Source organism: Stigmatopora nigra, chromosome 5, assembly GCF_051989575.1.
Source record: "Stigmatopora nigra isolate UIUO_SnigA chromosome 5, RoL_Snig_1.1, whole genome shotgun sequence".
In the NCBI taxonomy this organism is placed as follows: domain Eukaryota; kingdom Metazoa; phylum Chordata; class Actinopteri; order Syngnathiformes; family Syngnathidae; genus Stigmatopora; species Stigmatopora nigra.
The window spans coordinates 5,911,959-5,936,874 of NC_135512.1; the positions used below are offsets into that span (position 1 = coordinate 5,911,959).

At 39.6% G+C, this 24,916-nt stretch overlaps 2 protein-coding genes and 1 long non-coding RNA gene across 3 annotated transcripts in view; all 3 read left to right on the forward strand.

Annotated features, from left to right (window-relative positions):
• Positions 1 to 3,805: 3,805 nt before the first annotated feature.
• Positions 3,806 to 5,303, forward strand: foxe3 (forkhead box E3). The gene has a single exon (XM_077717329.1). The coding sequence runs from the start codon at positions 3,884 to 3,886 to the stop codon at positions 5,117 to 5,119; it is 1,236 nt and encodes a 411-aa protein (XP_077573455.1). The 5' UTR covers positions 3,806 to 3,883; the 3' UTR covers positions 5,120 to 5,303.
• A 1,551-nt stretch (positions 5,304 to 6,854) lies between these two features.
• Positions 6,855 to 9,244, forward strand: foxd2 (forkhead box D2). Its single transcript, XM_077717157.1, has one exon. The coding sequence runs from the start codon at positions 7,334 to 7,336 to the stop codon at positions 8,420 to 8,422; it is 1,089 nt and encodes a 362-aa protein (XP_077573283.1). The 5' UTR covers positions 6,855 to 7,333; the 3' UTR covers positions 8,423 to 9,244.
• Positions 9,245 to 18,291: 9,047 nt separating this feature from the next.
• The window catches only part of LOC144197193 (uncharacterized), a 56,020-nt gene continuing 49,395 nt past the window's right edge, over positions 18,292 to 24,916 (forward strand). Inside the window, exons 1-2 of the long non-coding RNA XR_013326485.1 lie at positions 18,292 to 18,491; positions 20,281 to 20,362. This is a non-coding gene — a long non-coding RNA (uncharacterized LOC144197193). The remainder of the gene's footprint in view (positions 18,492 to 20,280; positions 20,363 to 24,916) is intronic.

Below are 24,916 nucleotides of genomic sequence, written 5' to 3' on the forward strand. Positions count from 1 at the left end.
TTGCATTGTCCTACCATGTTGTGTTTGTTTTTTGTTTGTTTATTAATGTAGCTTTTTAATGTTTTAATGTCATATATTTCATCTAGTGGTTGTCCTTTATGCTATTGTGAATGAATGTACAGTATCTAAAAGCTAGTAAGGTTCACAAAATTTGAGTTTTCTATTAGAAGCTTAGTTAGTCCCGAAAGCACAGCCTTGTTTAGATGCCCCAAAGCCATCTTTTCCACATCACACACGTGACACTCATTTCCTAATATTGTAATTGGTCAGCTTATCCCGAAAGTTGTCACCTCGCTTGGACGTTCGTTCCGCACGGTTGATCCTGGAACCTCTTGGGGGTCATAGGGGATTTCACCTGGGGGTGTTTTTCCAAGCAGAAACTAGATAATGACTAGGCATATCTTTAATAATGTCAGTAGAGGTCAAAACTAGATGTACTTGGTCGATGGTGCGACTTCCCTACTATTTCCGCCAATACACACCTACCTACTACTTATGATTGAATAAGACTAAAATTTCATGCATAATTCAGTGGGATATTAATCTTAAAGTTGGCCTTACATTATGTTTCATTTTTTAGAGTGTAATGTAATTTGATCTACTTAAGAAAAGATCCCAGAATGTCCTTTAGGCTATTTCATTTTAATTTACCGTATTTGCCGCACTATAAGGCACATTTTCAATGACTGAATGTTAAATTTCAAATTTGTTTTTTTTAGTACCTAACAATGCTTATGTCATTACAGTAAGAAATACATTTTTGCTTGAATATTTAACCCCAAAAGATAAAATGATCACAATAATGCAAGTCATAACAATAATAATCGCCATTAATGACATTTGTGTGGCTGATTAAGCCCCATAAAATCTGTCAAGCAACAAGTTGCCAGGTTAAAATGCCACATGAGCAGGAAATACTACTTCAATTTGACAACAGTAATGCTCAATTCTTCTGCATTGTGAGTACAGTTTTTCCATCAGCAAGTTTTCCCATCACAGATGAGCATCATATCATACAAGCTTGCATGACTATCTGAGTGTATGTGTGAGAACCATGTGCAGAGCTTTAGCAGAGCAGTGTAGCGTGCAGTGCAGGAGCGAGCAGAGGCAGCTCAGGCGAGCGCTGCCCCCGCTCCCCTGGTAATCCCCGCGTTTTCAGGAGCCCTGGCCCGTACTTGATGGGCTTGAGCAAGAAAAGGGTTGCGCTCTCTCGTGTGTTTCTCCCCATGTCATTCTCTTTCTATCTCTCGCTCTATTATTCACCCTCTTTTTCTCATCAACCCCCCCTCATCCCCTGGAGCCACTTTTGCGAATGAATGGCTCCCAAGTGTTAACTCAGCAACTTTTGACTAATACGTTCTAGTTCGCATCACAAGTCAAAGTGTCCATTCTGGAGGAATAGTCTAAATTAGTGGAAATTAAGTATTGCCTATAGGGACAAAAGTAGTCCTTCAATATTAGTAATTTAAAAAATTCATAGTTGCGCGAGACATAGTGCGGTGGGTTCAAAACAGAGGATGTGAAGTTTCATTCATTTTCCATACTGCTTCACAAGGGTAGCAGAGGGTGCTAGAGCCTATGCTAGCCAATTATGGCCACCTGGTGGGCGAGATTCTGAATTGGTGGCCCGCCAATCACCGAGCACCATTAGACAAACATTAAAATTTCTCAACATTGTCAACAAACTTCGTTTTCAACCCATATTTCATGATGCTGGAATTGCAATCAATTCTAAGACTAAGTGTACTTGCTTGTAGAAAACGCTAAGGTTTTAAACATGATGTATGCACTGATAACATATACAATAGTGTACATACTAAATAAGGACTTTAGAACCATGAATCATCCCCACTGCTCCAGTATAGGTACGTACTCCCCGTCATCCTCTGTCACCAACACAAAGTAACACCCCAGAGATGACTGGACCCCACCCGACTGGACCACTGCTCAGACAACACTAAGCCCAGCTAGCTACTCACAGCCAGTGGCTAACAGCTTCAGACAGGCGTGGGAGCAGGACAGTATCCAAGCAGGATCTGCCCCCAGAGCTGCCAGGTCAGCCAGGACAAACAGGGGCTCAGACCAGGAAACGGGCCCTCTGCCTCGGGGCCCGAAGCCTCTTGCTAATCCCTCTCTCATAGCACCCTCTCCAGAGCCTCCCTGTACCTCTCTGCACCTCTGCACTCTCCGTTTCTTTTCAACCCACAAAGCTATGCACCAATATGCTATTAAGAGGGATTCCATGAGTCATGTCAGACATCAGAACAACATTTCTAATATTTCTGGATCACTTTTTCATCAGTAAAACTGTAATTTGGCCTTCTGTGTTGTAGTGAGTAGCGTTATGCATTTGACTTATGTATTAATTTCTTGTAATGCAATCAACAGTCGATGAAGCTATTTCCAAAAGACGTAAAGAGACGGTTATTGCATGCAAAAAGTCAAATGTGCACTGCCGAACAGCAAGGAGCATTATACTAAGAACAACTTTGAATCCAATGAAATTTGAAAACAAGTAGAATAATAAAGTTTTTTGTTGTTTTCGTGAAATTTCTCCAAAGTGAAGTATTTTAACTAAGAAAATCAATGAATTTAAGTATCTTACATATTTGATGTTGTTCCACCAGTAATTTTCAAATGAGCTTGACTCCATGCATTTATCTTCATCCTTGTTTCTGTTTAAATAATCAACGACAAGTGTTGTTTCACTGTCGCATTTCAAGGCTGTTGTCTGCATATCAGTTGTATGCAGAGCCATGTTTTTACTTGAAAAGCCATAAGACAACACTTCTCGTCTCCGACTAGAACACTGTTTGACGATCACTTTCGGAAAATGTAAATGAAATGGTGGGATATTTACTTTTCTTCCCCAATAGCTTTGATAGCTCAATTGCTTGTTTTCAGTGCTTTGTTATTATTTTTCAATTGCCGTATTGTCCGTCGGGTTTGCAGTAGCACAGAGCAGCTCCGAGAGTGTTGTTTCTGCTCTGAATATACTGCCGCCAGCAAAGGGAGAAGAACTCCAAAGTTTAAAGTTATTTCGCACTTTATTGCCATTTTTTTCAAATGACCAACATTGGACTGTCTACTCCATATAATGCAACCACTGGCTAAATTAAAGAGGAATATTTTTGTTTTCCAACAATACAAAAACAAAGGGCAGCACATTGATGTTTTGATATTTTATTTGTATTAGTATTGTAACATAAGATTAAAAATACATTTTGGGCTAGTGAATTGTAATAATCAGCTAGAATTTGTGTGTAATATGTATACTTAGTAATACCAATATTGTTAATTAAATGTGAATAACTTCTTATTTTCCAAATCTAATTGAATTGCATGCTTTTATTGTCCTTATACAAGTACAATGAGATTTAAAGCTTTCACCACATAGTGCACAAATAACAACAAATAAGTACATAATCAATACATAAGAAATACATAAATAAGTAGTAGTCCAAGTGAGATCAGCCTAGATCTGAGTGGTAGAATGAAAAAACACACTAATACTATTATTATGCAAGCTCTCTAACATTTAAAACAATAATAACATTAATTTTAAGTTTGATATGCTCATTGAGATCATTTTAAAAGACTTTTAAATGACTTTTCAATAAATATAGTACACTTCTATAAGACTAACTAGGCAAAGGGCAAAAAAATATATCAGTGAAGCTGCCCCATCATCATCTGGGAGCTACTCTGCGTCACGAACAACCCCCATCCTCCTCCACACACACACCCACACACACACCCTTATAAAACTGTCAGCGCCTCTGCATCTCACCTGGAATGACACACAGCACCCAATTCGCGTGGACAGCAAGAGCAGAGGCTCTAAAAACATTTTCCAAAATCAATTGTCCACATCTTTGTTTCAATGAATCTTGCAAACTACTCGTACTACGCCGGCATGTGCAACATGACCGCCGAGACCCAGCACTCCCCGGTAGAAGTCAGCCCGGTGGTCCTCTCTCCCAACGTCAGCCTGGACTCACCGCTTCCCCCCCTCATGTTACCGTCTCGACCGAAGGACGGCGTGCTGATCAAATCGGAGCCAAGAGGGGCCAGCCCGGACACCGAGGACGGCGTGATGCTGGGACAGACAGACCCGGAGCACCTGCCCACCGGCAGCCGTCGCCGGAAGAGGCCGGTGCAGCGGGGCAAACCCCCTTACAGCTACATCGCCCTCATCGCCATGGCCATCGCCAACTCCCCCGAGAGGAAACTCACCCTCGGGGGTATCTACAAGTTCATCATGGAGCGTTTCCCGTTCTACAGGGAGAACTCTAAAAAGTGGCAAAACTCCATCCGCCACAACCTGACCCTCAACGACTGTTTCGTGAAAATCCCCCGAGAACCGGGCAGGCCAGGAAAGGGCAACTACTGGACCCTCGACCCGGCAGCCGAGGATATGTTCGACAACGGCAGCTTCCTCCGGAGACGGAAGCGATTCAAACGCACGGACGTCAGCACCTATCCGGGCTACATCCAGAGCTCCAGCGCCTTCACTCCCACGCCGATGGGAAGACCCTCCTACCCGAACACCTTGTACGCGGGAATCGGCTCGGGCTACGGCCCCCAGCTGACGACACCCTCCCCGCACCCAGCCATGCTCCACCACTACCAGACCTCCGCCGGAATGTGCCAAGCACAGCCTCGCATGTTCAGCATCGACAATATCATCAGCCCCCAGACAGTCGGGGAACTCAACCCCCAGGCTCTCCAGGGACTCGGCGGCGGCGACCTGACCGTCATGGCGTCCAGCTGCTCGGTCACCGGAGTGGATCCATCGGCCTGTTTCCAGACGCAAGCCGTCAACCAGTCCGCCAATATGTCGAGTCGAAACAACGTTTCGTCCAACCTCACCCCAGCGTATCCTTACTCCTCCCCGACCTCGCCCCCAAACCTGTCGGGCATGAACCAGGCTGGTTTCTCCCCCGGGAATTCCCAGGTGTATTGCCCCGGAAACAGGCTCTCTCTTCCGGCCTTGAGGCCGAGCTCCTGTGCGGAACACGCGGAGCAGCTTCTGGGCCTCTCGGGCCCGGTTAACACTTACAATAACTCGTACATGAGACAGGCAAACTTTGCATCGGGACTGGAAAGATACATGTGACTGTCCGATTTATGGGCAGAATTCAATATTACGGATTTTTGAATAATTTTCTCATCTACGTAAAGTGATGTGACAGAAAGGGATCAAGCCTTGTGATCAAAACATTCCTCTTTTTACAAAGCCATTTTTAAAAATCTTGACACATTCCTTGACTGCCTCTCAGAGTTTTAGGTATTTTTCAGACTTTCTTAAGGGTGTTTACATCAAGTTCGATGTCTAATGTTGATTATGTTGTTCGTAATTTTAACAGTGGAATAATCTGAAATAAATGCATTTTCAAAAAACATTTTTTTGGTATTTCCAGTCATAAAACCTCGAAGATTTATGTATATCAGTTTTTGAGTCAGTTCGGCCATAAAATTAACATTTATTAAATAAGTGTTAAGACTATTTTTCTTGGATGATTTGGAAAATGTATTGGACGTCTATGCTAGTATGTCATCGAAAATGCAGAGTCAACGTTTTTAAACATTTTCTCTGCAAAACCAATGCCCATTTTACACTTTCAGGGATATTTTTAAGATTTTTTATTGACTTACGACATGATTCCTTCCAGGGTTAGTTAAGTCACATGCAGCCTATACAATACTTTCAATAATGTGTTTTTAAATATTATTGCCAATGAGAACATTACAGTGAAAATTCCATATAAATGGAATATAGGGACGAATCTAAAATAAAGTAAAGATATCAAAATTTCTTTCTGCTGTTTGTCAGGTTTCACAAAAATCAACAATTTAATTGCAAAGTGGGCACATTTTTTTAAATAGGTAAGACTGTGAAGTATTGCCATAAAACACACCAACATACAGATTTCAACTCGTTGCTCTGATTGGCTGTTGTCGAGTGGGTGTATAGGAAGTACAATGTAGGGAAGTACCTGAATAATTAAGCATTCTGTGACGTCAAAACTGCTTATTTGCCATTGGAATTTAATTGCAAGGTACGTAGATGACAAACTCAAACCAACCATTTTGATCTTATGCATGTAACAATGTAAAATGAAATGATACACAAGCAAGATTAACTTTAAGGTAAGCCTTTATTCTAACAATGCATTCTGAACTCAAAAGATTTATCCATCCATTCAAAAACTGGCTTTGCACTTGCATTATATCAATTCACTATATTTAATCTAGAAGTTTGCATTGCTGCATTGTTCAAATTATCTACCGGTGAAAAGCAGAAAGAAAACGTTGCACTGCATGGCATTTTGAGCATGTTTTCAGCAGCAGGGGGCGTCTTAACCACATAAATCCATGTTGGGAGGAATACATTAGGCCTCACATTAATAGTGCATCTCAAGATATAAAACAATAATATAATTATTGCAAGAAAAACAACAAAGAAACCCATTGATGATTATTGTGCATTAGTATTTGTAAATCTTAATTGCACATAGTCATAATCCCCCATACCACCAATCAGAAGTCAATGTCATCAATACTAATAGTCAACTATAGTAATATTTAAAAACGAAAGAAAAATGGATTTGAACAAGTTTATGCTTTTTCCTATTTTGCTATACAAAACCTGGCAAGAAAAAAACACATCATTAAATACATTTTGAATTCAAAACAGTGTGCAATGGTGCTTTAGCTTTTAGGTTAAAAAAATGATCATAATAATAACAATGGTAAATTCTATGTAAATTTAGTTCCAGTTCCTGTGTGAGTCACACACCACGTGACCAGGGTGCTCCTATAAATGCTGAAAAGTAAGTGAGAATGGGTGAGTTGGGCTTTTTTGTCTGCATACAGTACACACACATTATTTTTGAAACTTCTTCATTCTTCGTGTGTGAGTTTCACATATGAGATGACAAGGCTTGCAAATTGGTGGACGATAGCTGATCTGAGATTGACTTGTACGCCTGGAAAGAGAGAGTAGCGAGAGAGAGAGGGGCTGAGGCGAGTGAGAGTGGGAGAAAGGGAGAGAGAGAGGGCGAGAGAAAGAAGCAGAAGTTTCACTTTGGATGACTGACAATCGCACACGCACCCAAAGCTCCGGGAGACGCCAAAGGCTGCAGGTCCAACTTGCAAGATTTTGTCCCCCCACTTTCCCATTCTAGAACCATGCGTGCGTTACGTGCTCGTGGAACCGAGAGCAGCCAAGATCTGCAGCGGTTCTAGAGTGCGTGTGTGTGTGTGTGTCAGGGGCTCTCGAGGAGGAGACCATCTCGGGACGAAGGAAGGGAGGGCTTGGACAACAAGGATGACTTTAGGGACGGATATGTCCGACAGCTCTGCTTTGTCCGATGATGTGGATATCGACGTGGTCGGAGGGGACATGTCCGTCAGGAAGGACGGAAAGTACACGCAGCACGATTTCAACCTGGACTCCGATGATAACTACTCTCAGAACGCTGACGCCGAGGAAGGGGCGTCTTCACCGGGGCTCAACAGCTCAGAGTGCCCGACGGAGCCGACGGGGCTCGGCTCGGACCCCGGTGGCGTCATGATGGGCGACAAGTCGAGGAAAAGCGCCCTGGTCAAACCCCCTTACTCGTACATCGCTCTCATCACCATGGCCATTCTGCAGAGCCCGAAGAAGCGCTTAACTCTCAGTGAGATCTGCGAGTTCATCAGCAACAGGTTCCCATACTACCGCGAGAAGTTCCCAGCCTGGCAGAACTCCATCCGGCACAACCTCTCGCTAAACGACTGCTTCGTGAAAATCCCACGGGAGCCTGGCAACCCAGGAAAGGGCAACTACTGGACGCTCGACCCGGATTCGGCAGACATGTTCGACAACGGGAGCTTCTTGCGTAGGAGGAAGCGCTTCAAGAGGAACCAGGGCAACGACATCCTGCGGGACGCTGGAGGCTTTCTCCCCGGCTTCGGATACAGCCCCTACGGCTACAGCTACGGACTCCAGTTGCAGAACTTTCACGCCGCCTCGCACAACCCCTATCACCCGCACTCGCACCCACACCCTCACGCTGGGGGGTCCTTCCCCTTCGCCAATGTGCCGTGCACCTTGCCTCCCTCTCCCATCTTCCCCGGGGCACCTCCACCCTTGCCCGTGGGGGCCGACTTGAGGAAGCCCTTCTACCCGAGTTTGGCGCCTCTCAAGACGGACTCGAGTGCACCGAGTCGGCCCTCGTTCTCGATTGACAACATCATCGGAGCGGCTAATCCCACCGGGTCGTCCTACAGTGCGCAGCCCGGCGGACAAGCGCATATCCTGGCCATGCTCAGCCCGGCCCTGGCCTCCGCTTCCAACCACTTGAGCCTGTCACAAGACTTATTACAGCCGGGGCAAAGCTTTCCCAGCAAAAACCTGAACACTTGTCCTTTCTAAAAAGAAAACGAACTAATAAGAACAATAACAAAAAACATTTGGGAAAAAAAAGCCCTCAACTGAACATATTTTTGAATAAAAATCCAAATGTGGTTTCGTCCTATGTGAAGGTAGGCTGAACATTATTGGTGGAAAAAATATAAGTATTGTGTTTTGGCCCTTAAGAGGGTTTATTTAAGCTTTGTAAATAGATGCTTTTTAAGAAACCATTATTCATTTAATAGGTCATAACCTGGCCTTCATTGTGCTGTAAGCAAAATAACACCTGGATAAAGAAAGATAAATGTGTCACTGTGTGGGAGGACTTTTTTTTTTTTACATCTTTTTTTTAAATTTAGTACAAGCATGGTGACATAGGTGACACATGACAGACAACTCAGGTTTTTAACTTAAAAAAAGCACATGCAAGTGTGTATGAAAAGTCATAGCAACCTACCAATCCCCTGTGATTTTATTCATCTTTTAAAGCACATTACCTCCATCAAAACGTGTTTCATGGCTGTATTTCACATCCAGTTTTATGTCATGTGTTGCCAATAGCAAAACGTATGTGTACATTATAGGTCATTTTTCGGTTGTAATGACAAAATAAATGTTTGTGCATTTGAAAAAAACAACAGAAACGCTACTTATAATCCTTTCAGTTAAATTAAAAATTGCAATTTCATATGAATTGTGATTTTCGAAGCGAGCTTTTTCTTTCCATCGCATTTCATTCAAACCAATCTAAAACAAGACCCTACATTGCAAGGTGTGGGGGGCACTATTCATCCCATGTGTGGCTCTAAAAAAAGACCCCCTTTTTTTCTAAAGGACCTTAAACTACACACTGTGCAAAACTTGGTGGCTTGTAATTGAAAGTAGACAATATCCCTATAAGCTCTTTAGATTTTGTGGAGCGAATTAAGGGGGCTTTCGTTGCTAATTTGTAGCAGCATTTTCATTGGGGCTGCTAATCCAGTGTAATTCGCATTGCAGGGCCGTTTGTTGACGTTGTCAGCGTGGACCCCCGGGCTGGGGGGACTCAATACGTGCACAGCAAGGGGTCGTCCTTTGGCGAGCCCGGTGCAGCCACACGCATTTAGGAGCCTGAAAAGCATCTTCTCAAAGGGCCCTCGCTTTTGCAAAGGGCCGCTTTCATCCCGTCTGGGTTGTCACGGAACATGGGGAAAAAGAGAAGCAGTGGGGGACCCCCTAAACAGGCCCAGTGGTCTTTTTGGAGCGAAGCATGTTTGTGGACAGACGGGGGCATGCAGGCGAGCTTTTTTGGGGGGCTTTGTGCGCAAATGCAAGAGACAAATTAGTTTGCGGGTGTTTTGACACGTGATTATTGGGGATGAAAGGGGTGGGAGGGATGAGCTGCCTCGTCTGTCTTGTCGTGCAACATCAGTGATTTTCAAAGGCTTTGAAACGAAAACCAACATATGCTTTCTCTGAATTGGGATGCTGGGTTTCTCAAAAGGGAAAAATCGACCTGGGAGATGTGATGTTTTCAATCATTTCTGCTGGCACATCTTGCAAACTAAATTTCCAATATAATACACTTAATAAATTAACTATTTAACTATTTAACTATACCTAAATGTTAACAATATGGCCTGCTGTTTGGTCTTAATTTGCATTATTTTAGTTGGTCAGACAATTTTGCGAGTTAAAGGTAAATACAAAGTACTTAAATATGTTTTTCTTGTTTCAATTTCTTAAACTTATAGTATTTTTTTAATCAATACATTTCTAATAAGCGAATTGATGAATGAATGTCAGTTCTTAGGACTGTGCAGATTTTAAAAAAAGGATTTGAAGACTGTATTCTGCCAGTAGCAAACAATTAGGACCTTCTTAGATATCAATTATGAAATAAGAACTTGCTTATGGCATCAAAGAAGGCCAGTGCATATAGTGCATAGTACTGTTTATGGAAGCATGGCTGGAATTTGTGACCTGTAACATATTCACTGTGTTTGAAAGAGCTTTTATGCTTGTTTTTTAAATAACGATACCTCTAATATTTAGCTCCTTCATGGACTGTATGGCCTTTTTATCTATTAAACGACAAAAAAGGATATGTATATAAAATTTAATACACATTACATACCTTTGGAAATAAATCTTACCCTTATTGGCTATAAATACTAATAAAGGCTTTCTTTTTAATTAACTTATAATAAAAAACAACGTCATGTTTGAAATACCTTTTATGTTTATTTTGTAAATAACGATGCTTCTAATATTTAGCTACTTCATGGGCTGTATGGCCTATTTATGTATTAAAGGGCAAAAAGGGATATGTATACAAAATTAAATACACATACAATACTTTTGGCAATAATTTAAACCATTATTGGCAATGAATACTAATAAATGATTCCTTTTTAATTAACTTATAATAAAAAAACATTACCACCCCTTATTACTTTATTATTGAAATTTCAAAATAAAAGTCCTCAAAATTTGCACAACTTTTAGTATTCTTAAAACGACAACCCAAATGATCAAGAATTTATTTCTTTAATGATAAAACATCGATTCAAATACACAATCGAATGGTGTATTTTACAATATTATACTGTGTGTATGAATAGATCTATTTTTTTCTATATAAAAAAAAAACACCACAACAAACAATACACACACCCGGTGACCATCTTCCCTATAATTTTTGTTTTGTTTTTAACTGCATGCATGTCAGACATATACCGGGACCACCCACACGAAACAGCTCTACCCTCGAGGAGAGTCAGACGTTATTTTGTGTGACGTTGTCTGAAGGAATAGTCAAGAGTGATGTGTGATGTGACAGCCAAAATGACTGCAAAAGTGCTTTTATACTTTTTTACTCCCTCACGCTAACTGCTTCCATATGTGCTTTGGAAGCAATTGCATTGTTATTTTTTGTTATGTATATTGCAGGAGTTTTCGCAATATTGATATCATTAGAAGAAAGCTATATTTGAGCATGTTGGACGAGAGGGAGCTTAACTAAAATCGTTATTCTCAATTCCAATTTCCCAAATCACCACCTTGTCACTACACCTGCATCCCTGATCGATGCATCTTAGTTAGACTTGAAGGACGAAAGGGCAGTGTGTGTGTGTGTGTGTGTGTGTGTGTGTGTGTGTGTGTGTGTATCTGTGTGTGTGTTTGTGCGTGCATGTGTGTGTGCGTGTGTGTGTGTGCATGTGTGTGTGTCACTATTGTTTGAAAATATGTGCATTGGCCTGGTCTGCTACAATCTTCAGAATTCTTACAAAAATGATAATTTAAACATTTTGTAGGCTTAATCAATGCATGATATATTATAATATATTATAATCGAATCTAATATAATATAATACAATATAATGTAATGTAATGTAACGTAACAGTGTACAGTAGAATACAATACATAATATAATACAATGCAATACAATACAATACAATACAATACAATATAATACAATATAATGCAATACAATGCAATACAATACAATACAATACAATATAATAAAATACAATTCAATTCAATATAAAACACAACAATACGATACAATACAGTATAATACAATTTAATATAACATTATATTTCACTTTATTAGTAACACCTGCACTTAAACTCCATCCAATTAATAAAATCTTGCATTCAAAATGTAGAGGCATTGAATTAAGATGTAGTATTTTTTTCAACAATCTGGCATATTATAGTACACTGAGAGCTGTCCCAAATATTTAGCTTCCTCTAATTACCTACCCGTAAGACAAGATGCAATCACTGAAATAACTACATTAATAAATCGATTCCAGTATTTTCAAGTGTCGATCCAAACCGACCCACATTAGCTAAAAGGAGAAAATCAATTTCAGCATATTATTGGATGGTGTACCATTAATTTTGCTCAAATCCTTGTGTTTTGGTGCTAGATTGCCTGGTACCGAAATCATATGTGCACATTTTCCCCCACCCATAAATCGCATTTAAACCCAAAATATTGCATTTGAACTACATCCAAAAGCAATCTAAGTAAAATATACAATAGACACTTCTGCTGCTGCCATCATGCACGGAGGAATGTTGGCCCGGTCCGCTTGACGCGCTTGCCGGGGAGGAGAGGAGAGGGCCTGCCTGGGCCGACCTCGATAAATCACACCCGCACCCCAGGCCAGCACTCTTCCACTTTCACCATGCAAAGCCCCCCTCTCATCCTCTCTGTTTTTGCACCACACAATGGAATCCCGGCGCTTAATTAATTTAGAATGAGTAAATAGAGCCCCGGACAGTCAAACTCCCCCATGTGCCAGAACTTAATATGAACTTTGGAAGACACACCGACTGAAGAGAGCACCTGCAGTTGGAAAAATAATAGACAGGGCGGAGAACACAGGCAGGTGATTCATTCTATGAGGCAGCAAATTGAATATATTCACTGGATTGATGCTTGTTTTTGTTGTTTAGTATCCTGCATTAATGGAAATGATCAATTAATATGTGAAAAATGAACACATCAGTATGAAAAGTGTGACTGTGTAGGACAATATTTAAGGTATAGTAAAATGTAAGTCACATATTGGAATATTGACTTTTAATTCAGAGTGTAATTCTTAAAAATATGTATATTTATTCAAAGGAACGTTGAGCTCAATTGAATAGAATTGATATTAAGTTAAGTGGATAATTAGTCAATATGCACGGAGGTCATTTGTAATGATAGAATTTAGATCACTGACACCTTTTTGGACCCCTCTGTCTATATTTTGAGAGGTGCAGCTGCTACTTGAATGTGTGTGTTTGTGTGTGTGTGTGTGAACTTTCCCTTTGACCTTTTAGTGCGGGCGTTAGATAATATTTCATTATGAAAAAAATAACCAGCATTTTCCAATTGAGATTTTCCATTGTCGGTAAAAAATGCTGCTGTTTCTGATTGATTTTTTTCAAAATGGAACTTACTTGGTGAAAAAAGAGAAAGGTCTGATGTTGATGAAGCAATGGGCCAAGTTGCCTTTAAAGTTGAATTCAAGAAATAATGTGCATTTAAATATCCATAGTTTTTTTTTCATATTATACACTCCTGAAGACTTTGTTTAAACTGATATCTAATCTTTTTCTATTGTGAGTTTTAGGTAGCATATGTGTGAATTTGTGTGTTTTAAAAAAGAGGCAAACCTTGCGATAAAAATGGACTGTATCCAGAGTTGAAATGTGATCATGGCGAGGTCGTAGGGCCAAACTTTTTAAGACTAATGTTTATTTAGAGAAGTGAGCGCTGTCTATGGGACTCCCCGTTCTAATGTCTTTGCCAGACCTGACTGCGTGGACCACCGGGCACGCACCAATCTCCGCTGCAGCCTGCCTGAAACTGTCCCGGATAAATAATAACGACAAGGCTCACACTTTAATAAAAAGCATCAGTTCTCATTGATGATTTGTTTTGCATGAGGCACCAAAGAGGAGTTTTTTTTTTTTTTTAAACTGGCCTTTCGCTTAATCTCTGCATGCCTCTTTAAAATTTAAACGTGCAACATCAAACATTTTAGAAGACTTCCTGAAGCTACAATTGAAATAATCATTGCGGACAAAAAAATCTAGGTCCGTAGACATCTTTTAGAGGAGAAAACGTAAAATATATGTTCTCACGTAGTGCTTACTTTGGGTAAAGTTTACAAAATAAACACCTTGAGATACCCTGGAAGGTCTTTATTTCTTTTTTTTTTGTTCTTGACAGAAGAAATGCACAGAATGCTCTTCCGGTTAACAGATGACAGCTGGGGACTCACTTTGTGTGTATACAGTTGTTCGCTGTTATTTATGACAAAGTATGTCAAATTATGTTGGTGAATGTGTCACAAGGTATTACGACGGATGTGCAATCTGATATGGTAATTCCCAAGAACAGTATCAAAACTGTAGCTCAATTATTGTATTTTCTGCTCTAGAAGTCATGAAGCAAAAATGTATATATGTAAATGTATGAATGTCTTAACAGCATTTCCATAAAATCAAATAGTTAAGAAGATTTCACATAAAAGCATTTTTAGTTCTGCTTTTGGTCAAAGAACGAATTAAACTTGCATCTCAAAGCATTCATATTTCTAAAACAATATGCCATATTTTGCCAAATGAATACATTTCACTTGGTCTTAGATTATTTATTCCAAATCATAAATGTTAACCTATATAGTGACCACTACTATAATAAAATATAATAATTTTAGGCCATCGTTATTCCATATTCTTTCTGCGATATTGATATTTTGTAGTGTTTTGAAAAATTTCACATTCATTCATAAAATATGAGCCTATCTCCATAATAATGTGTGCCACACGGCTTTAATAGATACCTCCTTCATCTGTATTTGAGTAAACAATCTCTTTCAGCTACTATTTATGGACATATTGTAAGTAAAAAGCAGATGTGCTTTGAGGAAAAAAAGGCCACAGAGGTTTTGGAATCAATGAAAAAAAAAAAAAACGTGTAAAAAATTGAAATATTTGCACTAGTGCTTGGAGAGCAGCAGCGTGTTTTCTTACAGTTTGTAAAATCGAATTAGATACGGTGGGGGAATCTGACCTATCGCTGGGCCTCGCATATTTTTCACCCCTCAGGTTTTAGTGTTCCTCGGGTGCTTGTGTTTTCTCAGCTGGAACTGCCATTACACATTGCGTCCACTTCTAGGTGAACATCCCTCTTTCTTTCTCTCTCTCTTTCTCACCAACTTACACAAGGGTCTCCCAACACCTCTCCTTCACCACCAACGTTGATCTGAAGCCCAGACTGGAGCACCACAGGCATGCCAAGCACTGTACACAATACACACATATACACACCAACAAATGCACAATACAAGCATCCTACTTGACAGTACTAATCACATAGGACACTTTAACCAGCTCCCAGAGGAGAACGTGTTTTTCACTTTGGTTTGTTCTTTGTTCGTCTGACGGCACAATTTTCATGAAGTTGTTTATGAAAACTTCGCTGGGGATTTGTTTGAATGCCGGAAAGAAATAAACAATACATTTTTAAGAGGGATCTATTTTAGTTGTGTGTTGTGAAATGACAAACTCGGGATTTGGATAGAAAAGAGGTCATGTCGGACATTCCAATGGACTGAAGGTGGTAAGAAAAAAAATCTAGATTCAGCTAGATATATGATTCAAGAATGACACCAAAAATAAACTTTTATAAACATTTCCATCTGATAAAAATCTCAATGATAAAACCCACCACTATCACCAAAATAATGATGAACATAAACACTCTCAGGGGTCCCCAACTTTGACAGCTACTTTACTTTACTTCTAGGGTAGACAAAATAATTTAGTTTGGTGCAGGTTGAATTGAAGGCTTTTATTGTCTTTATACAAGTATAAAGAGATGTAAAGCTTTCACCACGTAGTGCACAAATAACAACAAAAAATTATCAGACAAATAAATGATCAATAAATAAGAAATGAGTATATACGTAGTCCAAATGAGATCAGCAAAGCGTTTTGGCCTTGTTATGTCTAAAGTCCAGAATGAGTTCTATGGTTTTGGAGACGTTCAGTTCAAGTTGTTGAGATGTGAGTCTATGGACTCACCAACAAACAACAACTACATAGATCATGCATATAGAGTAATGATAAATAAATAATCAATTAGTAGGAATAGATAAATAAGTGGTCTTAATAATAAAAAACTAAAGTGGCTATCAATAAGTCTTGATTAGGCCCAGAACTTTGGTGACAGCTCTTGGGAAGAAACTGTCCTTGAGTCCGTTTGTCTTGGCTGTTATGCTCTCTAGTTCACCCTAGTACTCTTACAATTTCACAGTTTAGATTTATATGGTTTTTCAAAACATAGGTACCGCAAGATTTGAAAAAAGGCGACAGTCTAAAATAAAGAAGCACCACTATGGCAAATAAAAGACTAGATATAATACTATATAATACTGAGTAGTGGATTTATTGTTTCCCTGCATGCATCTTTTCTACTGTACTTCAACAAGGGAGGTCCCATGCGTGCACATTCATCTTTTTTTACGTGTACACACCCTTGCCTCCTTTTTTTTTCTGTTAAACAGATGCGGAAAATATGTATGTCAATGCTTTAGATTTATAAACCCTCCTGGTGTCAGTCTGTATTTGACTTTCTCATCTTCTTTTGGTGCAACATATTGACAAAACATGCTTCTCTGCAAGGACCTATTCATAACCGTGTTTCCCCTACAAGTTTCGATTCTCACATGGAGTCCGTGTGGTACATGAAGAAGATACGAGTTCAAAGCTTGAGGCAAATAAAAGGCCATAGATGATAAGACCACTCAAGACGTGAAATGCCACCTATGAAAAAAGGACAGCAGAGGAGAAAAACAACACTATAGGACTGGCAGATGTAACGGTGAAGGAGGCTAAGATTGCACTCTGAACAAAGGTAAAAGACTATTTTATGACGTGGGAGTGTGTATGCGTTTGGATGGGGTGTGGATTAATGTTGTTGGTGACTATAGAGTCATTACACAGAGCGCAGCTGGATGATGGATTGAGAACTGAAGGGGGGCGAGCAGATGGGTGAATAGAGAAAGTGAGGTTAAGTGGCTGTTAGATGTGGGAGATCTAAGTAGATCAAGTGTATGAGGAGAAGAGTTAAAAGTGAGGCTACACATGTAAGCACTTGCTCAAGTTTTGTGGCTGGGTGTATTTGTGGCACATTTTCATTTCAAAATCTGTTGTATTGCAGGGCTCTTTTGTTCCTCCACCATGCAAATAGGATAGCAACATTTTGTTTCTATATTCGGATAGTGAATGGGTCGGGAACCTTTTTAACGAAGAGAGACATAAACAATTCATATTTTCCAATGTTATTCCATGAGAGCCATAATACATGTAAATGGGTTTCTTTGTTTTGAGTAATTTCACCACTTTTAAAGTGGAAAACAACGTTGACAGTGTTCTTATTGCTAATCAATGATAGTATGCATTCCAGAAGAGTCTAATGCAGATAAAAAAAAAAACGCAGTATCTCAGCTCTGACATCAGCGGTTTTCATATTTTAGCTCACAGGTTGGCGGAGAGCCAGATGCACCCATCAAAAGAACCACATGTGGCTCCCGAGCCATAGGTTCCCTACCCCTGGCATAGTGGGCCGTGTAACAATACTAACGTGAAAATTGATGAGATGAGCAATGGATGCTTAACAAACCAAAATGTGATGAGTTAATAGTGTTTCCATTGCAGGAGAAAATACTACTACTAATATATATCTCATCTCTCATCTCATTTTCTGTAACGTTTTATCCTCACTAGTGTCACCCACAAGGGGTGCTGGAGCCAATCCCAGCTGTCTCCAGGTGGACGGGACCTGGATTTGAACCCAGGACCCCAGAGCTGTGAGGCCGATGTGGTAACCACTAACTCAAAACCTACAGATTTTCAGAATTTGGTGGCCGTAGCAACAGGTTGCTTGGCAAGCACAAGCGATGATTTGTTGTTAAAGTATAAGTGTCATTTTCCAGGTTCATTTTCTCCTCATTTTGAAAATAGAAGATGAAACGGCCGTCACATCCAGATGATGAAACAAGGAAGAAAATGGGTTGATATGTCACTGGGAAGATGAGATTATACTCTTTTTGACTAGCCCAAAACCTCATTTGGGCCACTGACTTTCATTTTGATGACATTTGTGATACATGCAAAGCTAAAAAATAATTTGAAATAACTTTAGTGGAAACAAAATCGTTACCTGGTTCTGTTTCCTGTAACCTGGAAAAATAAAAGGGTGGGTGAGGTTTTATATTTACAGTATATTTTCCCTTGAGCACAAATCTTTATGGGAAAAAAACACGTTTTCAGTGTGTTATATTGTGCATTTTCACTAAAATATTTTAATTAAATTAAATAAAAAATATTCCTGTGACTTTGTTTGACAGGTGTTGACGCAGTTGTCTTGATTGTATGCATGCAGCATGCACTCAGCGTCCCTTGCAAAGCACGCAAAATCCAAATAAATCGATTTAAAAGTCACTTGTAATGAATAAATCGCGATTTCGACCAAAACTACGGGAACATAGAAGACCTCGAAATAAGAGTTACATCCCCGATCTTCCTATTTTGCTGGTAAGTTTGCTTTTTTGACATTGTCGAAATAACGCCAACGTGGTTCACTTGTGTTTATAGTAATGATGTATGTATCGCTTTTATTAATATCACACATCAAGCCCCTCGATCGTCTATTCTTTTGACTCGATCTTGTTGTACTAGTCAGATTAAAGGTTAAAAATAGTCAGGGGGACATTTGTATTTATGTATAGTGTATTTGTAAATTCCAAATTGCATTACATCGATTTTTTTATGTCATTCTTTTCATATTGTATTTACAACCTAGCGTTATTGCAGATATCTTCAGAAAAACATAAGAAAGCAGATGTATATGAAGTATTTAGAATAATATGTGAAAACTGCGATTTTTTTGGCTAGTATAACAACAATTCACAATGTATGTATTGTAAATTATGGATTGTAATACATTGGTTCAAAAGTGTTGTATTTGATGTTCATGCCTTCATGTTGTTAACAAATAGCAATTTTAAATGTCATATTTGTATATAATGTTTTGTTCGGCCATGCCAGCCAATATTAGGATTTAAAAAAAAAGTATTCTAATGATTTTTGGGTATAAAAGTGTAAGATGATGGGTCATTCACTTGACAAAAAAAAAAAAAATCCCATTTTATGATAACGTCATCATGCATAAGCATTATCATTATTGCATAGAAACGTTATGGTATACATAGACAGCAACATCACGACTACTCACAATAGTTACAAATGACTATTTTACTTCATCCATTCAATTTGTATTATTATAAAAATGATAAAAACCCATAGGAGTGAACATGGATTCACCGTTATCTGATTAAGTCTAAGTCTAGAGGGATGTTTTGGCCAGGGTCGCCCATGCATGCACGTCCTCTTGAGAGCCGTCATACTGGTGGGTCCAAGCTCTCCAGATTGCAATGCAAATATGTCACCAGTGTCAGAGTTCCGTGACCAACCATTGTGGCACTTTGTGATTGATGTGGCACTGCGACAGAACAGGAAGAATGATAGCAACAGGCAAATGTTACAACAAGGAAAAGAATAGTAATTGCATACGGTGAAATAACATAGCATACATATCTTAAAGTCTTTGGAGAACAATAAATATCATTAATGAAGTGATGGAATGACTTTAGAGTCCTTAGCAAGAGAACATTGGCAAATTCCTCTAAAAAAATATAACTAAAAACAATGTAAAATGTTTCTTGCATTTTCTGTCTTTGAATTATTCTTATTACTGTGTTATCTTGGAAAAATACCCGTCACTTCTGGTACATGGGCTGAAATTGAACGTTTTACGTATTAGGCGACATGTTTCAAAGAGGCCTCCCCGCTTCATATCCTGTAAAAATGATAGTATTTGCAAATATAGATGGACCCTCATAAAGCTGCTCTCGCTTTCACAGTCCCCCAATTATCCTAATCCTTTTTCCCACCCTGTGATGTTTCCTCCCTTTTTACCCTTCCACGGTCGCTAAGGGATGTAACGGCTAATGTAAGAAAGGTAATGGGCCTCCTCTTTCTCCATGCACCCCTGCTTCCCCTCTTCTTTTACTTACTTGCTTGGTTGTGTTTCCTGTGCCCTAATTCAATTCTACATGCTTTTTTTGGCTAGAGTAACTTCTTTCTAAAGAATCTCTCTCTTGTTTTCCCCCGTTAAATCACTCTTCACGTTGTTTTTTTTTTAAAGCATAGTTTTGCTTCCAAAAAAGTTGTATTTTTTTCCCTTTTACTCACCATCACCTTCGTCCCACTTGATCTGCTTTTTTTTACTGCTCTGTCTGATTTGCTACCTCTGGTTTGTTAGGAGACTGTCTTGCTCTTCATCCCAGACCATCAGCCACCATCAGAGGGAGCAGCTTACTGGGAATGAGAGGGGTCATGTACAGGTTAGCAATATCACTTCCCTCTGTTTTTTTTTCTATTCTTTTACCAAGTCACCACAAAAGTCACAACTTATTCTCCATTTACTTTGTTTTGCCATTCCCTGAGTATCCTAAATTCCTTTTTTTAAGGAAAAAAATCATCATTCATAAACTAGAGTGGAAAAAATCAAGGTTGAGACCTTTGTAAAATCAGAATTTCCATAAAAGTTTACATTGAGTTTCAAAAAAACTTTTTTAATGACAATTGAAGTGTAAAAATAAGTTTAACTATTGTACAAATACTCGTATGTTTGATGCAAATATTTAAGTAATTGGAAAGGAATGTATCCCTTTTTTAAGCATTAAAAGGTGTTTAATGCCATATTACTTATCAAGTTAGCTTAATGGTTTGCTTGTTAAACCTTGTACTAGTGTGTGTTTTATTATTATATATTTCCTTCCACAAAAAACATACTTTATTAGGCTATTTAAAAATTCTCCATATTTCACACAAACTATTTGCTTATGTTTTTGTCAATCTGGCCATGAAATAGTACACAGCCTCCAGGCCAGTTAGCTGGTTAAGGACCTATCTTAGATGTGAGATCATGAAGACAAAAGATCCTAAAATGAGATGGTTAGAATGCATTTAAAACCAGAAGGCTGGCTAGAACAAGTACAAGAGGAGGATTACTGGGTGTGCCCGGGATGGGAGTCTCTATACAGACGAAACGTTGCTGACTATGTGTACATTCCGTTCTTCCTCTATGATTGATGGCACATTGTACATCCCGCCAAGGACAGATATGCATTTTGATTCATTTGTCGCTATGAAAAGCTTCATCTCATCCATCTCTCTTTTCGGCATAAAAAAAAAAAAAACAAGTCAATTAAAAAGCAAGCTCAACAAATGCTTGTTACTCTCGTCTCAAATTGCGAGTAAGCTATGGGAAACCAATGATATTCCTTGGCCATATTTTGATAACTTATAACAGGAGTCAGGAACCTTTTTGACGAAAAGAGCCATAAACAATTCATATTTTCTAATGTTATTCCTTGAGAGCCATACTCAGAATTTAAAAGTAAAAATACATGAAATTGTGAGCATTTATTATTCATTTCACCTATTTGAAAGTAAAAAAAAGTCTGAATTCTTTTGAGAACAGTATTTCACTGTTGCTAATCAATGAGTATCAATGAGAAAATGCATGCAGACGAGTAATGAAGAAAAATTATGATTTAAAAAAGGCACCAGAGATAGTTTCAGCCCACAGTTCCATTGGTACATTCGGAACTTAGGTCTCTCACCAGCGGTTCCCATATTTTACCACACAGGTTTGCGGAGAGCCATATACACCCATCAAAAGAGCCACACATGGCTCCCGAGCCATGGGTTCCCTACCCTTGACTTATAATTTTTTTTTTAAAGTTGTACTGCAACTTTAACCAGGATTTGCTGGTGTGTACGTGAATACAAGTGTGCTGATGTTGATGGATGATGTAAATGTGAAATGGGGCTGCTACCCAAGAGTTCTGTGTACACAGATGCATGACGAGGAAGACGCACAGAGAGTGATGAGGAGGAAAGAGACAAAAGGGGGAAGACGTTCAATGTTCATACTTGTGTGTGTGTGTGTGTGTCGGGGAGGTAGAGCTAAAGGGGATCATCTTCCCTCCTCCTCTTTGGCCCCAGCCAGAAGCCCCTGGGGGTCCCTTGGTTCCCGAGGAAAAACATCTCAAGCCCCCGTCACCCCTGAACCTAGCGCTGGGCTGTTTACCTTGGCTTGGCTGCCTGACAGCTTTACTGATGTTACATACAGGCACACAGGGACCCTGAGTCAGAGAGGGTGAAGGAGGGGATGGAGGAGACCAGGAGGAGGATAGATGCGAGAATGGAGGAGGTTTTTTTTTTTTTTTTTGGGAACGCCAGTGGGTTGAAAGCCGGGAAGAGTGGCACAAATTGAGGTGAAAAGGATAAAATGGGGGGCATAGAGACAGAGGTGCGAGGGAGCGAGAGAGTGTTGCCTTACCCTGATCTTAATCACCTCGATCAGATCCATTTGGCAGATCTCCAGAGGAGGGAGCCGCTCAGAGGCCAACAGAGTGCACTGTGAAAGAAATATTGTCGACAAAAACGTCGGCGCTAAAAATACAAGCATTAATTTCCATCGGCCCTCCAACTAGATCACTGTGTATATAAAGCAATATTTTGTTTTCGGGATCATTGCTCGTGGAAGTATGTGGGATTCAAAAAGCAAATGTGGAATGGAGACTGGCTATTTTGACAGGAGGTAGAATTACTCATTACAGTTGGCTGAAAAAATGTATAAGCACTTTTCAAACGCTTAGGCACCCGGAGAGGTACAGAGTACGCTCCTAAACAAACATTGGCGTATCCATTTTATGAAGAGAATATTTTCAGAAAAAGCTGTAAAAAATGCACATTTCTGATATTGGGAGAGGATGTGCTCGTTTTGGGCGATAGATTCCGTCACATTTGGCTATTTGTATACTGTATATACATTTTGTAAGGGTCTATTTGGCCGTTTTTGAGTCAAAAACGTCAGGCTGGGCCACGGGGGCATCGACAATAGGGTGGGAGGTCTGTTTTGCAGCCTAAAGCACTAAGTCTTGTTTGTCTGTCCTGAGCAGCTGGACAAGCTGTAATAATACAAACAGGCCTTTGAACAAGCTGCTGTGTTGTGCCGCTCTGGCTTGGGTTACATCCCACGCACAGACACACACAAAAGTACACACATACTTGTTCACAATAGCAACCACACATAAGAAAAACAAAAAGACAACCCAAACTACATGTGTTCACGCAATGGATGATTGGATGTGCATGCAAGTACTGGAACAAACTGCCCTTAAAAAAAGTACTGAGTCGGTTATTATAGATGCATAACCTTGTAAGACAATTTCTGCCCCCGAGCGCTTTCGTTGGACTCGGCGCGTGATTGATCTTCCCAAAACTCCGCCGTCACACTTCTTGACGCCTTGTTTGTCTGTCGTCTGTGTTTGTTTGCTTGTTTGTGCAGACAGGCGGGTGGCTTGCTTGTTGTTTGTTCACGGCTGATCATTTGCCGTCATGAATCATTAGGGAGAACATCTCCCCACACACACTTATTACTACTACCCTCAAACTGATTTAGCCTTGCATAAACACATCATGCTTATGGTGCTGTCGTCCTTCTTTTGAATGGAATCTGAAAGTCGGAGAGTAAGAAAATGGGGTTAGTGTCATTCGACGTCGCAACATTGACAGACGGCTTCCTCTGTTACGTAATGTGCTTCTGGACAACTCACCTTTTTAGCCTGTTTTTATTTGCTAGTGTGCATAAACTTTTGAAATATTTATATATTGTTCTTGTTTCTTGTTGAGATTTTGAAGAAAAAAAGACTTTGTTATAGTTTTTACTTCCCACTCGGAGTAGTCGTTAACTTTTTTGACACTTTTAATGGCATAAGAAGTGTTAAAATATAGCTTGAAAATGACCTACAGTTTTGTGATAATGAATAATTGAGTGGATTATGAATGTTTTTAAAAAAATGTACGCGTTAATAACAGCTGTTAAAAACTGGGGCCCAAATTCAAAAATTGAGCCGTACATTTGCAATTTTTTGTTCAAAACCACATTCATTTGTCTCCATTTTGTCCGATGTTAATGGACAAACACACACATTCTCAGAAATAGTAATATATGTATCGATATAAATAAAAATGTTGCTACTGTAGTCGTAACTCGGCAGCTGCCAATCAATCCCAAAATTCTATTCACCTCGGGCCTGTGTGAAATGTTCTCTGTCATATTAGTTCCACAAAACTTAAGTATTTCAAAAGAATGCTAATGCTTTTAATGACACGTCTTTGTTGCAATGTGATTTGTGCATTTCCTGAAAGAAAAGAGGGCAAAGTTGAAACAAATCAACTGTCACCTGGATGTGGAGATCATGGCACGAGAACCAATTACACCTGACATTTGGTGTGAACTCTAAATAAAGGCAATTTGCAGCTCATTATTTTTACTCCTGAAACCCATTCAAATTAGATGCAGGTCTTGCACCACAAGCCCCACCATCCGTGGGAGCCCACCGTGGCGGACGGGTGGGTGCTGGGAATAAGATGTTTAAAGGAAAGCTCTAATCAAAGTAAATGAAAACACCTGTTGGGGTGAATGGGGTTGGCGTCTGTTTTTGTATTTTTTTTGTGGCTGCGATAAAATGGAGAACGTACCTTAACTGAAAAACCTCTGATATTAATTATTGTGGGTTTCGTACTTCTTCATTTTTTTTAAAGATATTTTTAACACACATCACATCAAATTCAAATTACTCAGAATGAACACATCAACTGCTGTGTATGTTGCTGCGGCTTAGAACCGCATTCGTTTTGGCTTTGGAGCCGCATGCGGCTCGAGAGCTACATGTTCTAAGTCTACTAAAAAAAGGCCTGGCCCTGATAGTGATGAAAAGTAGAACTTGACTGAAATAAAGTGAAGACTTTGACAGAAGCTTAGACCCAGAAAGGGGAAATATTGGAGAAAGAAGCAATTTTCTACACAGAAACCATGGAAG